Raw genomic sequence first — 15,807 nt, 5'->3', positions numbered from 1 at the left:
TCTGAGCCGAGAGGCAAATACTGTTTTTTACTGTTCTTCCTAGGTTAGTGGGCAGTGCGCGACACAAGCGCATACATGCTGATGATTGGCTGGGGTTGAGTAAAATGTCATGGTAAGCCAATCAGAGGTAGAGTTGGGCGGGTGTTCGAAAGCATGCATAGTCGGACACACAAGAACAACACAAGCGAGTCAGTCAACGTCAAAGTATAAACATCAGGCCACTTAAGTTATTTGCACTACAAAGAGTGTATATATTTGTTATTTATTTTTGGTATAGTGCTTAACAAGCATAATTTAATTTTGCCCAGTTGTGGCCCAGTGTTGAGGTGTTGTGTTATTTGTATCGATCCACTATATAAACATAATATCTACATACATGGCATTTGATTGGAGGCTAGTCTCACTTTGTCCCACAGCAACATTAAAATAGTTTAGATTTGTGTACATTGTTTCTGTTAATAATGTATTGTATTAAGTGTCCATTTCATTATAATATTCAGATTTATCATAAATAATTGAACATGCACATGTATTTTAAGTTCTGTTAAAGAGGGGTGGAGGTGGGGTCACATTTGAGCATTTAAAAATGTACTTGAAAATAACGCAATAGTTACTTTCTGAAGTAACTAGTTACTTTCATAATTTGTAACTGAATAACTAATTTAGTTACTTTTTGGAAGAAGTAACTAGTAACTGTAACTAATTACTTTTTAAAAGTAACTTGCCCAACACTGGCTATGGCTAAGTTGGTTAGCAACAGACATCGAACTATTGACATTAGCCGCTTTCCGACCGGATTTTTGCAGTTCCTAGAACCCTTTTTTTCTCGTATTCCGACTGGACCAATTTTTTAAAGTTTTTTAAGTCTCTCTGGCCACAGTTCCTGTAACTCTTTCAGCTCGTACTTCAGGGCAGGGTCTTTTCGCTGTTCCCTTTTCAGCATATGAACGAGGGTCGGGTTTCCGGTTCAGACAGACCAACAACGGGACAATTTTAAAGCAGCCATATTATGCTCATTTTCAGGTTCATAATTGTATTTTAAGGTTGTACCAGAATAGGTTTACATGGTTTAATTTTCCAAAAAACACCATATTTTTGTTGTACTGCAGTGCCCTCTCTCACTGCTGCAGATCCTCTTTTCAGCTGGTCTCTGTTTTAGCTACAGAGTGAGACCTCTTTTCTTCTTCTTCTTCTGTACTATCTTTGATTGCACTTGCACATGCGCAGTAGCTCAGATGTAGATCATGTCAGCTAGCTAGCTCCATAGACAGTAAAAGAAAGGCTGTTTCTACAACTTCGGTCAGTTACAAGGTAGGATTAGCTGGGAGACTTCTAAATGAGGGCGCACATGTAAGTAGTTCTTTTGTAGATTATGGTGAACTTGTGTGTGTTGTAGCAGTGCTTTGCTATTGACAACGAGGTAGCATGCTAGCGTTAGCATTAGCGTTAGCATGCTAACGCTACGAGCTAATGGTTGCGGTTAGCCTGCTCGTTTCGGCTTGTGATGTCACAAGCCGTGCCGATTTTGAACAGCTCACCCAGAGACTGAAGGCAGGACACATTCAGAAACCGTATCTCACTCTAAACAGCATGGGTGGATTTTTTTCAAAGTTTGTATGTATGTGGAAGCACCAGAGACACAACATAACACCCCAAATCCCAGCAAAAGTGATTTTTTATTTTTTTTATTTCGCTGTTGACGGTTCGTTTGTTTAAATATCACAACACATGTCCATCATAAGATTAACGGGAACCTGTGGTTAACTGTCTTTTCGGAGTTAAACTCCATAAGCGTGTCCTGCGGCTGGCCGACCGTCTCTCACACACACACACACACACACACACACACCAGGCAGAGGCGGTGGAGAGAGAGATACGTTTCTCTTCGGGAGACTTGTTTAAATTATGACAAATATATAAATATATATATATATATATATATATATATATATAAAAAATATACATTAGATTTAGTATTTAGTTGATAGTTTTTTGGTGTATTTGTTTTCTGATTTTAACACTATAAAGGCCGTTGCCGTGCTTGCACCACTCCCTTACCCCTCCTACCAGTCCCTATGGCCACTTGGCCAGTGCAAATGCAAATGGAAAAAAACAGTTTTGGGGGAGAGTAGTTACTAGATCTGTTTAGAAGTGGACTTTTCCTATAACTACGTTCCCGTAACTACTTGGTCGGAAAGCGGCTATTATACCGCTATATCACATTTAACCGACCTGACATATCAACGTCCTGGGCAAATTTTCTCCACGCAGCAGCCTTTTTGTTTATATCTCTATAACCCACAGATGAGAGGTCATAGAGAATAGGACATTAAGACACTGACAGAATGAGTCGTTCTAGTCTCTCTCTACTCGCTCCCGACGCTTTCAACTGTGTAGTATGACGTCCACTGGGGGTGCATTGCGTATTACGGAGCTGATTTCAAGTGCCAGTGTGAAGGCGGCGTAAGTGAAATGTAACAACAGTAATAAGTTACTAAGTGGGAAGATTAAATCTTTGCAATATTCCTTTATTTAAGTTAACAATAATGCACAAGAGTAAAGTGCAGCTGAGAGAAACTGTACTGTTCATTAGAGCACCATTTCAATATCTAAATTCATAAATCTGGACATGAATCAAATCCATCTAATTATCTTCATCTACGTTCAATAACAGTGAGCTTATATGCCTATGAGGAAATCACAGCCATTACACACAGCCAAAGTGATTTATCATTGGATGAAATCAACACAACATTGCTGAATCAGAGCACGTTTAACATATTTAAATCAGTTAGAGAAACAGTTTTATAAACACAGGAGGGAAAAAGGGGAGGGGGGGAGCGTTACATATCCACCTACACAATAAACTATTTGAAAGTTGTTGTTGGATTGATATTCCATCTTTGATGCATCTTACAGACAGGTCTTCCTATTCCCAACGCAATATGGTAAGCGTCTGAGGGATATCTGGAAGCTAAACATAACGGATGTTTAACTACTCATTAGACTTGTGCACAGTGTAGAAAACAAGCAAAGCACTGAAAAGCGTGGGCCAAGACTTCTAGTTTGGCTAACGTTGGGATTTGTGAAGGAGTAGAATGTTTCAGCTCAGCGGAAGCAACGTCGTTTCAAAAAACACCTTTTAGTTCCGCCTCAGGATGCTGTGAAACCACTTAACACTGCTTGGTCATTATATTGCTGAATAGCCATTACTGCGCAGATCAACCAGTAGAAGCCACCATTAGCACTACTGAGTTTTAGCATCTTTTAACAATCTCTTAAAAAAGGTGATAATATGTCAGTTTCTACTGTCCACAAGTTGACAAAAGAATCAGGTACTGCAGGTTTAAGAAGAGAGCCCGATACGTGGACTATAACATACAATGTATAGCATACAAAAACAGAGAAACATAACAGATTTCTAAATGTTCCTTTTTGAGAGACATTTTGGATGAAAATTGAAAATGTGACTAAATATGGAGGACACAGCTCTGAAGAAGACCAGTGCGTCCCGCTTTGTGTCCGCTCTCTCTGTAAACATAGAGATGAGCGACGCAACTTCCGTGGTCTGTGCAGCTTCAGGTAAATATAATGGACACGCTCTGCTGTGGGCATGCTGCGGCAGACATGTCGCGCTGCATCCATGCTCCATGTATTTCTGCTGTAGTTTCGGTTTTCCAGCTCCGATGTAAAGCAGCGCACAGCATGGCGTACAGCCGCTTCCCTAAACTTTGTCTCATTCAGAGACCAGAGTCTCAAACGAGGCTCTGTGTCTGTCAGATGGTCTGAGTTCTAACATATCAGCTGAGCAATCACATAGGCCTAATGTACAGCAGACTATAATATCACGAGTCCTCCAAATCTCAGAGAACACAGATGGGATTAGTTATATTTTGAATGTGCACAAAGTTCTGAACATGACCAGAAATCTTGCTGCAACACATATGAGCTATGACAGTCCAGGGCTTTATACATTAATTAAAATGAATCAATGTATCATTGAGGTAAATAAGTGCCAGATGCACAGTTAAAGAGGTTACTTTCACAACAAAAGACGCAAAAGAGGAGGGAGGAGTAAATTATGCCTACATGTGTGCTGACTGCTGAGAGAAAAGTAGATCTACAGGAATATATAAGAATAAATATTTGAAAAAATACAGAACACCTGAGAGTCTTTCTTCATTATATTCCATTATGTTTTCATTAGTGCGGTCAGTTAAACGCGTTATTAACAGCGTTAACGCAAACCCATTTTAACCGCATCATTTTTTTTAATCGCGAGATTAACGTTCTTTTGGGCCTAGCAAACTTTGTAGTTTTTTTCACATGCTGTTGCAACAACTAGTAACGTTAGAAAAACTACAACACCACATCGGATCTAGCTAGACCGGAAACAAAACAACAGGCACGCTGCACACACTTGTTTGGGCTTGCGAGCCGGCCAAAGAGTAGTAGGCTAACGTTACGTTTTGAGTGGATGGCGAGTGTGAGACGCCGAAATAGATGCCAATAAGATTCTGAATGGAAAGTTTACTTTTAAAAAGTTGCCAAATGGTTCCATTGTCAAGACCAAAGTGATCTGTGTGTTTTGTCGTTGTGAACTGAGCTATCATCGCAGCACGTCCAGTCTGAAATACCACTTGATGGCCAAGCACACAGCTGATGCGAATTCTCCACCCCCTCGTCAAAGCCAGGCGACAAAAGCACAAAGCAAGCCGATCCAATTTTCAATGTTGATAAGAGCATTAAAATGAGAAAAAAGAAATTGGACAAAAAGAAATCTAGGGACATTTAGAATAGATAAAAATGTGCGATAAATTGCGATTAATTGTGAGTTAACTATGACATTAAATATTTTAATCGTTTGACAGCACTAGTTTTTATATTTTGAATTGTCATCTATGTTTCCCACCCTTTACATAAATAAAAGATATTTCCAGCATAAATTGATTCAGAAAAAAGGTAGAAATAGGTGCATAATAATTCACCAGAATGCAGAAAATTAAGCACCCCCAGACCCCCAACATCATATATCATCCCACACATCTAGAAACAACAACTATGGCTATGGGTTGCCAGGCCAGGTGTGATTAGGCCAAATGTTGGTGCCATCTAACTAACATCGACAAACTGAAGAAAAAAAAAAGAATGCAAAAATAACACTAGTCAAGTGTGGAGTTGTGAAATCTCAATCACATCTCTGCTGTAGTCGAAGCAGAGTCAAAAGAAGCGAGTTTTCACCCCAGCAGTTCAACTTCTGTCATACCTTTGTAACCTGTGAAAAAGATATGGGAACTCATCTCATCTCCCTGTACCAAAACAACCCTGGAGGACCTAACAGCAGCATGTCTCAAGCATGACAACTATGCAGTTTCCACACCAGCCCTCCCCTTTTTTGCCTGATTGTCTCGTTCACCCCTCTTCCTCTGACTTGTTTTTTCCTGATAACCCTTGTCTCTCTTCAGGCTGTCTCACCCCTATCTCAATCTCCCAGTCACACACTCCATCATACTAACCCGCTTTATTCGCTGCCTCCCCTCCTCCCTCTATTAAGTGAAGCACTGCAGACAAGATGTTGGCTGCTCTATACAATGGCCCCTGTATTCACATAGCTGTTTACGTGTCTGCAGACAGCCCTCACCACAATTAGCAAAGCAGCCCTCTACACAAGGAGGGCCAAAAGCTAAACAGTGCCCATGCACAGATGCCCCTTTGTTCCTCTATACATTGTGCATACCTGAGTGTCAGTGTGTGGGACTTGTTACAACTGAATGCCAATTAATTGGGTCAATACACTATATATGTATTGTATTGAAGCAATATATAAAATAAGGCATAGTTTTTTTTTTTAAGAGATGCAGGAATGTGTGATTATCTTACATCTGTTTTGTAGAAGTAGATATGAACTATATGACCATATAGTGAAGTCATAACGTTTTCAAGACAGCAAATGATTCTTTCTTGTGGCTCTATACCAGCGTAATGGATTTCAAATACAACTACCACAAGTGTTGACTTTTAGCTTTAAGGGCGTTTGTAGGTTTTCTTCGGGGGTACGAATAAAAAGGGCTTGACTTTGTACATGTTTCATAGAATGTGGTTGTAAACACTCAAATTAAAGCTAAAAGCCAGCACTACCTCCTTGTCACTGTTTCACTTCACCGCCAACGCTCTGGAGTACAGAGCCGAAACAAAACTATCCAAATACTGTACATGCACTTGCATGAAAGAAAATGGTAAGCCAATACATATAAATAGGACAGCTTTCAAAAACTTGTGTGTTATATTAGCTTTGCAGGTATGAAAATATGTATGCATACTTATAGGGACATTTTCCCTGTAGGACTGTATGTGTGGGCATGTGTGCAGCCATATGTGTATACTGAAGTGGATGGAGGGGAAAGCCCACACGCTGGCGTTCAGTACAAATTGTCTGCCCTTCGTCTCTGCTCCTCTTTAATAACACAGCACTGAAACGCAGATGCTACCTACCTACAACCCTAATACTGCAGGAGATATCAACATTGCAGTTTATCATGCAAAGTGACAACATAAGTGGGGCAGCTAAAATGAAGTCTCTCTTATTCTCAGAATAGATACGCTGCCCACATCATCAAGAGCACTTCTGTTAGGTTGTCAGTGGGGTTTTTGGGATAAAAAACAAATGATTATGTTGTACAGTGGAAATACGTCAATAGGCTCCAAATGGTTGTAAAAATTACAGCTAGTACAGTGTTTTTCCATTGTGTTGACTCTAATTCAGCACTTTGTACTTGAAATGAAACTGTGACTATAATATTTAATTGCTGGTTTTACTCAAGTTATGACCAGTACTCAAGTTATGCCTGTATTCAGCCTCTGTCTGAAACGCTCCATCTCTTTTAGCCCCCTCCCGGAAATAACCCAGTCTGCTCTGATTGGTCAGTGGTTCCGTTTTCAGTTTTCCAATTCACAACCAATTCAAAGGTCATACTGGATTAATTTGTGTGGAATATTCACACCACCCAAAAGTTTTTTGTGGCAAATGTTGTTTATTGAATCAACTAAAAAACCAACCAATGTAGTAATACATTTTTTTTATTCAATCAATTATTCTTGCAGCTCTATTCATTAAAGCGAAATAAGCAAGAGATGGACTTTAAACTGGTGATTTCATTGAGTAATGAAACTATAGCAACATAGCGTACAGTAGCTATGTCATGTTTATTCAATATTTATTTAGTTTTGATTCTGACTCTGTTTAAGCATTTCCTGTAATTGTTTTGTGAAGCATTGTAACCATGGCTCTAAAAAATACAGTAAAATAAAGTTTAAGCTTACTTATGATACCATTCTTCTTGTTTAGATTCAAAGTTATACTGAAGCTCATCAACAGGATACACTAGCGGGTAATAAGAGAAAGCTTGGCCTGCACAAACACAAGAGCTGAAAGAGGGAGGAAGCTTAACTTATGGTGCCATATGTATCTTGATAATAAAATACCTCTTCAGTTTCAATTTCCCGTGTTCTATCCCGTGACAAGTAGAGAAATAAGCCATGAGAATGAACTTAATTTTCCACATAAGTGAAAATGACGGGAAGCGAGAAATGAATGCAAAAAACAATGATGAAGAGAAAAAGAGAAACATCTAAATATATATATATATATATATATATATATATATATATATATATATATATATATATATATATATATATATAAGGGCTGTCAGCATTAACGCGTTGCCTCATTCCGGTGCCACTGATATGTCTGCACTTCTCTCTGATGCTCTGAAACAGACATTAACAGGCAACAGAAACATTGCTGCACGTGACGCTAGTTAACACTATACTCGACAGCAGCTAACGTTAGCCTACCGCTAGCTAGTAGCTGGATTAAACACGGTTACAATGCTGACAGCTACGATTCCGACACCGGGATGTAACAATCTGCAGCTGCTGTTCAATGAAACTGGTAATTTACAGCCTCGTGGTGCATTCAAAGTTGTTGTTAAATTCAAATGTGTGACTAGAATAAATATATAATAAACAAATACAAATCTTAAAATCAAGTTCATAAAGTCACTTTCTTTGCATTCATTTGATTCCCAATCAAGATACACTGGTAAGAATGGCTTTACATTGTTTATATGTACTGTAAATAATAGAATTTTAATCATGTGATAAAACATGCGATTAATCGCGATTAACTATAGAAATTCAACGATTAATCGCAATTAAGAAAATTTTATTGTTTGACAGCCCTAATATGTGTGTGTGTGTGTGTGTGTGTGTGTGTGTGTGTGTGTGTGTGTGTGTGTGTGTGTGTGTGTGTGTGTGTCTTTATGAACCCCCTCCAAACAATAACACGGATATATTACTGCTGCTCCAACACATGCATTCACACCATTTAGCATCACTACCGACACAGACATCACACTAACGAGAAGAAAAACAATGCATGCAAGAGAGAGGGAGACAAAGAAACATCGAGATTTCTTGTTTCTGCTTCACCAGTGCCACCTGGGGCAGCAATCAACAACCCTTCCATTGCCTATTAGATACTGCTCTCACTGCAATCAGTAACCACTAAGGTATATGGACAAGTTCCACGTTGCACATTAGTCTTTTTGTGCCTTCAATGTGTGCATGTTTTTGTCTGCTTCTGCTGTACCAAGTACGTTTCGGTAGAGACCTACAGTATTTCACACTTTTTCACATACAGTAGGGATTATACCACTTCAGGTGTAAGCACTTTAAAATTCATTAGGGGGCCTCATGGGGAAAAAGATCCAGCTGAGGCTCAACTGAAATGTCTGTAATGTGTCAGTGGCTAATATTTTTCTTTTGGGGCGGGGGCGGCGAGGTGCCACTGAAAATCACCAGACCATAGTTTGGTAAGGTTTTATGCAAATATTTATGCACATTCCATGCTCTTACTTCATATACAGCATCAGCAGTGTTTAGGCTTTCACCAAGTAATAAGGTGAAAGAATGAGGGAGTACTGTAGATGCGATGTAGACACATACAGATTAAGAGATGGAGGAGGTAAAAATTATGAGGAGGAGGAGGTTAGGGTTAGGAACAAGAACAAGAAAACAGAAAAACAAAATGGAAAAAGAAATGAGCCAAAAGAGCACAGAAAAGAGTGCGAGGGTAGGAGGGCAAGAGGAAAATGGAAAAAGCAAAGAAGAGAGCCACAAGGCAGAAATTTGACTTTACCTTCAGTGGGGTTGATAGCTTCTGGTAAGCTGTCCCATGGGAGGGTCCAGATAGGGAAAGGATGAGGAGCGAAGACTGCCTCGATGCCATTTTCCTAGGGGAGGAACACACACAAACACACACAAATAAATACACACGTTACCATAGAAACCCCTCTACAGCCTTCAGGATCTGTGGTCCAAATGGCTGTAATGAAGCGATTTAAAGTGCATCATTCTTGGACAATCCCTTTGTTGCCTTGCTCATGCTCATCTGAAGCTATACCTGAGGAAAGGCCACTGCTAGTGTACTTATTACTCTCTTTAAAGAGACAACACAACTACAGTACATACTCTCGCACATCCAATACACTTCAGAAAAATACTGGAGAATCACTGAAATTTGAGTAGTAAAGCACTTTCTGTTTTCTTCATTTGGTCCAAAATGTCCAAAAATCTTTACATTTTAGAAACTGGAAACAATCAACTAAGTGTTTAATTGGCTAATCATTTAAAGGCGCTGACACACCAAGCCGATAATCGGCCGTTGGACAGTCTGGCGAGGTCAGTGACTCGAGTCTGTTCGGTGTGTTCCGTGCCATCGTCTGTCCGAGGGGCCGTCAGCCTTCATTTTGGCCGATTTGACATGTTGAATCGGCGGAGCGGCCACTGCCGGCAGTCGGACTCAAATGACCAATCTGATCGGTAGATTGCTAACCCGGAAACGGGGAGCAGAATGAGCGTGACTAGAGCCTCTCAAAATCTGACGAAAATCTTTTACACTGACCTTTATCGATCTGAAATGAAGACAGATTCAGCAATTGCATGGCCTATTTCTCGCTTAAAATGTTTTCAGAAACACGTTTCGGTGAACTATTTTAGTACAATATGAGATCGTATTGTGAACAAGCCACCATGACAGTCTGTCTTTGAATTTCCGGAGAAACCAGACCCACGTGACGCATTCGTCCAATCAGCTGCCGGTTTTCATTTTTGGGCGACAATACAGATTAGCGCCGCCTGCTGTTATGGACACGTATTACGTCTTGTCGCTTTGGTGTGTTCCGAGACATTTTTTTGACCAACTCGGGGACACTGATCAGTCCAACTGCCTTTTCTGCCGAGGGTCGGCCGTCTGGTCTGTGTGTCTGCAGCTTTAGATGTACTTGTAGGCCTATACATTGTTGGGTAGTTCTATTTATAATAAAACATCGTATTTTATAAACTACATGTTTTTTGTGCAAAAATCTTAATTAGTAAAGTAACTAGTAACTAAAGCTTTCAGATTAATGTAATGTAGTAAAGGTACAATATTTCCCTCTAAAATGTAGTGGAGTAGAAGTTGAAAGGGGCATGAAAAAAAAAGATCAAATTTGTACTTGAGTACAGTACTTTCGAAAATGTACTTAGTTACATTCCACCACTGCATTCTGGCACAAGGACAAGCAGTAACACATCTGACATCTGTGTTGTTTAGGCCACATTTTCACAATGCACCAGTCATATTCTAAAGTTGCATTAAGGTGGACACTACATTCAAGATGGTAGAGATGAGTCTTAAATGGCAAGCAATGGCCAAACCCTTATGCCCAATTTAGGACTAAACGGAGTAAGTAGCCTGCCACACATTCACACAGCTGGTTAGTTTCAGCACACAAGTTTCCACAGGAACAGACACAGACTTTCAGTAATCCCAGTTTTTAGGACACCAGCTTTCCAGTAAACCCCACTCTGCCAACAGAAAATCCAAGAGTTCCCTGAATTTTGATTCAACTGATCCTGTTAACTCATCCACATATTTTACTGCTATCTTAGATTGAATTGTTGTCTAATGTTACATAGCAACTGTATTTAAAGACCTGTCAATCACAGAGCAGTCAGGTTTTAGTCCTGGGTCTTGAATTTTGATAGTGGGGCTAGCTACTATTTTGTTTACATTGTAATCACAGTTTGCGCCTCTACAGCTCATTGCACAGACAGTTTGACTGGCATGCATCAGTGTGTGTTCACTGAAGTGAGAAAGAGGGAGAGTTTATGAGCCATTTATATTGTGGATAGAGTAGCGGGATGAGCCTGGTGCCTCTGGTTAGCAGCAGTGAAGGATTGTGTGTCACCGTGTCAGACGGCAGATCTCTCTGTCTCCATGTACTTGCCTTGGGACGCACACAGTCATATATGAGGACACACACACACCTTGGCCAAGACAACACAACAGCTGCAGTGCAGACATGATGGTGGCGACACGCAGCCATCCTTGTAATCTCTCCAGGAAAATAAAGAATGGTGGCCATTGTTTGTTTGTGTGTGTGTGTGTGTGTGTGTGTGTGTGTGTGTGTGTGTGTGTGTGTGTGTGTACATTCCTCTCAGTTTTAATATCTGATTTCTACCTGGCATGAAAACTGTCATTTGTGCGCATCTGTGGCTAACTAAATTTCATCCGGCAGCATGGCATGTTTAAGGCAGATCTCATCCTGACCACCCAGCTCACTCAGCTTCATTCAAACTCTCCGAATTCCGCTTTCTCCCTGCCCTCTCTTCCCGTCACTCAAAATCCACATTGTTATAGACACTTAGCCAGCAGGAAATCACAGAAATATCTCTGCTGAGAGAGCAGAGCAACAAGGCCAAGAGAAAGTCTGAAGGCTTAGTAGTGAGAGGTTAGTCAGGGCTGAGGAGACAGTCTCCTTTTAAACAGCTGGGCCTGCTTATCTCCTTCTGGAAAAGCTAGTAGAAAAATGTAGCAGGGGCAATATTTGGTGTGCTATAGAGCTAAGAATGCAAAAATACATAAATATAATATAAATCTCTGTGTGTGTGTGTGTGTGTGTGTGTGTGTGTGTGTGTGTGTGTGTGTGTGTGTGTGTGTGTGTGTGTGTGTGTGTGTGTGTGTGTGTGTGTGTGTGTGTGTGTGTGTCTTGCCAAAGCTTCCTGAGGGAACTGCATTTTATGCTAATATTGTGGGCACTCTTGTCTCTTTAGACTGAGTTTTTCAGCCATTACTATAAACTACTTAGTCTGGCTATAAAACTTTGTTTTGTTTGGACTGAATTCATTGTTTTTATTGCACCTGAAATGAGGATAAGCTAAATGTGCATTGTCTGCACTACCGAAGTGGCAACATGATCTGCTAATAAGACTGAATGGTGCATTTTACAATGCACGAGGGCAGTGCAATACTGTTCATAAAAACAGAATCTGTTAGTCTTGACTGATAACAAATACTGTCATACAAACAAGATATGTGAGAAGAAAATCATGTGTACAGACAAGCATCCTAAAACAGCCCACTTAAAATGTTAATTCTGTGACTGAAAGCACTGAACGTTTAAGCACTGGGAGAAAGACGAAAAATTAAACAATTAAGAAAGTCTGCCAGAAGCCAAAACATTACCATTAAGAGCTACACTCTTGAAGGCACAAATAGCAGAAAATGGGTGCGTGAAATTACAGGGATAATAGTTAACAACCAGTTGGAGCCTTTAAACCCTCTATCTGTGCTGTGAAGGGATACTGGGAGATAGCCCTTCAAAGTTGCACAAGTGTGAGAACAAATATGTTTGCAGACCACAGAGAGGTAAAACATAATGAGAAATAAGGAAATGTAATTATTTACTTTAAGTTTAGTCATTGTGGGCCTCGGGCCACCGACAAAGGGAAACTGTGTGGTCATCTCCTGGCCTTCTTCTTTCTCCAATAGGCTAGCTGGGTTGTCCTCTGCTGAAGGTCCTGGGAGACTGGACGTGGGAACTTGGGGGATGGAAAGAGCCATGCCACAGGCATCGGCTGCCCGAAGGACCCCAGGTACTTCCTGAACACGGCTGTACCAACGCAGCAGGTACGGGAGCGAATGTAGAGTGCTCGCAGCATGGGCTTGGAGGGAACACTATAAAAGACAATAAAAGGAATGAAAGAGAAAAGAAGAAAAAAACAAACAAAGGAGATATTGATTAAGTGACTCATCTGACATGTCATCTCCAGTGGAGCGAGACGTCAGGTTCCACCAGGATTCACTCATCACACTGGTGGACGGATAGACACAAGGGGCCAGCAGGGAAAACATCAAAACAGCGTTAGCAGGTGGGAGGGTAAAGACACAAACAGAGACATGACCAGAGACACAGTGTCACTGTATGTGACTATGTGTGGAAAACAGAAGAAAGAGAGGGGGACGCAGACACAGAGGGTAAAGGGGCATCTACAGTACGACAAGTGGGTGGAGCGGAAAGGATCCTTCGTGGCCGCATGTGTCGTGGACAGTGATGGCCGTTCAGAGGAGACACGCTATGCTGAGTGTGAAACTGGAAACCACTGGAGCACAGCTGACTACTAAAAGCCTCATTGTGAGAACTTCAGTTCATTCCCACAGTCGAGGAATAGTTGGAGGCAGCTGAAGGGTGAAATGGAGGTTGAGATCCACTTTACTGCCTTGACAGTGCAGCATTCCTGACAATAACAATATACCATTGAAGTAAATAGCCGTGGTACTCTCTGGTTTTCTTACTTTAACAACTGACTTTACTTAATATAAAATATGCAGTCATTCTACGTAATGAATATTCAGAAAACGTTCATGAGCTTTTGAAGTCTTGCAGATTTTTAAGTTAAGAGTTTCAAGGTCAACAAAACAACCCACCAATGCTTGATCTGTTGCAGAGAGAGAGAAAAAACTTTCCCAAGGAAAGTCATTGAAATGCATTTCAACCTGCTGCATTTAAATAGAAACCCTCCCATTCAGTACACTGTTATCACTGTTTGCCAGGTGGCTCTAGACCACCTTTGAGAGCACAACCTGTGCCAAGTCTGACGCAGCGAGTCTTCTTAAGTCAAGTTTCTGCCTGGATGGATCTAAAAGGGGCTGGGTGTACTGCCTGCTCAGTGTCAAAACCATAAGTCGTGCAATTTGACCGGTCATCATAATAAAGACATTAAAAAAAGCCAGTAAATACCTGTAAAGGGAAGGGGGGGATCTGTAACCTGAATGCACCATCTATATGAGGGGACATCAGACTTAAGTCATGTGTGCTACTGTTTATTTTGAGACACAAAGCGTGCATGGCTACACTTGATTGCTCACGACACAATAATCGGTATTTTGCTTACAGTAAATGTTGTAAAGTTCACAGTGTGTCAGTGCATTCAAAGTAGAAGGCATTGATACTAACACTAAACGAGAATTTGACGTGTATGCGTGGATCTGAATTATGCAAAAACTTAACACAGTAATTAATTAGAGCAGGATCCTTAGCCACATGGGTTCATCACTGATAACACTCAAACATAAATCATACACTCCAAGGCCCTTACCAAGTACTGATAGATGCATGGCAGCAGCACCACATCTGTCAGAGTGAAGTACAGTCCTTCGGCAAACACATGCTCCAGCGGAGGCAGGTCTGTGGTCTTCACTTTCCTGATCTCAGAGTTCTCTCTGGTGGTGAAAGTCGGAACTGAATCCACAGACAGCTTGGCCAGAGCCGCCCTGAGCTCAAGTCCGTCACGTACCTGAGGTGACTGTCCAGGTTCAGGCTCAGAATCTGGGTTCCCTTGGCCTTCAGGGGACTCATTCTTTTCATTCTGTCTCTGCTCTTGGAGTTTCTGTCTCCGTATCTTGTCATCATTGTGGACTTTGACAGGCTCCGCTAGCCTTCGCTCTAGGACGAGGATGGGGAGAGGAAGCTGCTGATATTGATTTGTTGGATTTGTGAGGTGTTCTTCAACTGCAGAGGGGATGCCAATTTCACACAGTCTGGTCCACTTGCTCACCTGAGAGCAAGGAAAGAAAAGATTACAGACAATACAGAACTGTCCTTAAAAGCACTCAAAACAGAAAGACATTGGTTAACTGCTTATTGCTGTGTTGTTTTATTGACATCTGTCCAAGTATGATGCTGCTGACACTGTAGTCTCGCACTGACAGACCTCCCTCCACAGCGCTGCGGAGGAGGGTCTGGCTAGTCCACACAGCATTTCGGGATGAGAGAAAAACATGCTCTGGTTTATTGGCATTTCTTTGAACCAATCACAATCGTCATGGGCGGCACTAAATGGCGTATGAAGCAACGGCGCCTCCGCAAAATAGCTTCGGGAAGGGACTTGTTTGGGTGGAACATGTGTACGTTCAAAAGTTGTTTTAGTCGTGCAACAGAAAACTCAGATTGGACAGATAGTCTAGCTAGCTGTCTGGATTTACCCTGCAGAGATCTGAGGAGCAAGTAACCATAGTCCTCATAAATCAGCCGAAGTTTAGAATGCCAACACAAACAAAGCGGAAGGTGACGGACATCTGGCCGAAGTGAGGGACATCCGGCGGAATTTGTGGTGGCACCTTAGCAATCCCAGAAGTGAAATGTCGCAGACTAGACACTGTAACCCAACTCTCATTAAGATGCGGTAACTTAAAAAAATGTCATCGACCCTGGTCATCTTGAGTGGTCCCTATAGTAAGATCAAAGGACTGAAAACATTGCTAGACCATGTGAAAGGCTTTACTCACAGTCAACTGAACAACAAGCAGTGGTAATGCTTTATTTTAAGAAATTTCTGTTGAAATACTATGTAATTTGGTACCCAATTGTATAAGCAGTTGTGTAGATTTCCAGATAAATTTCCTTGACCTACTCCATGGAA

The 15,807-nt window shown here is 41.1% G+C and overlaps 1 protein-coding gene across 1 annotated transcript in view; it reads right to left on the bottom strand.

The window, feature by feature from the left end:
• The window catches only part of gstcd (glutathione S-transferase, C-terminal domain containing), a 64,359-nt gene that overhangs the window by 47,500 nt on the left and 1,052 nt on the right, over positions 1–15,807 (bottom strand). The window contains exons 3-5 of the mRNA XM_031276919.1: positions 14,485–14,943; positions 12,794–13,063; positions 9,203–9,296 (exon numbers count right to left, since the gene is read on the bottom strand). Of these exons, the coding sequence (XP_031132779.1) occupies positions 9,203–9,296; positions 12,794–13,063; positions 14,485–14,943 (823 nt within the window). The remainder of the gene's footprint in view (positions 1–9,202; positions 9,297–12,793; positions 13,064–14,484; positions 14,944–15,807) is intronic.

The sequence above is a fragment of the Sander lucioperca genome, chromosome 4 (genome assembly GCF_008315115.2).
Source record: "Sander lucioperca isolate FBNREF2018 chromosome 4, SLUC_FBN_1.2, whole genome shotgun sequence".
Classification (NCBI taxonomy): Eukaryota; Metazoa; Chordata; class Actinopteri; order Perciformes; family Percidae; genus Sander; species Sander lucioperca.
The sequence above is the reverse complement of the archived record's forward strand: the minus strand, read 5'-3'. Positions and strand labels throughout refer to the sequence as shown.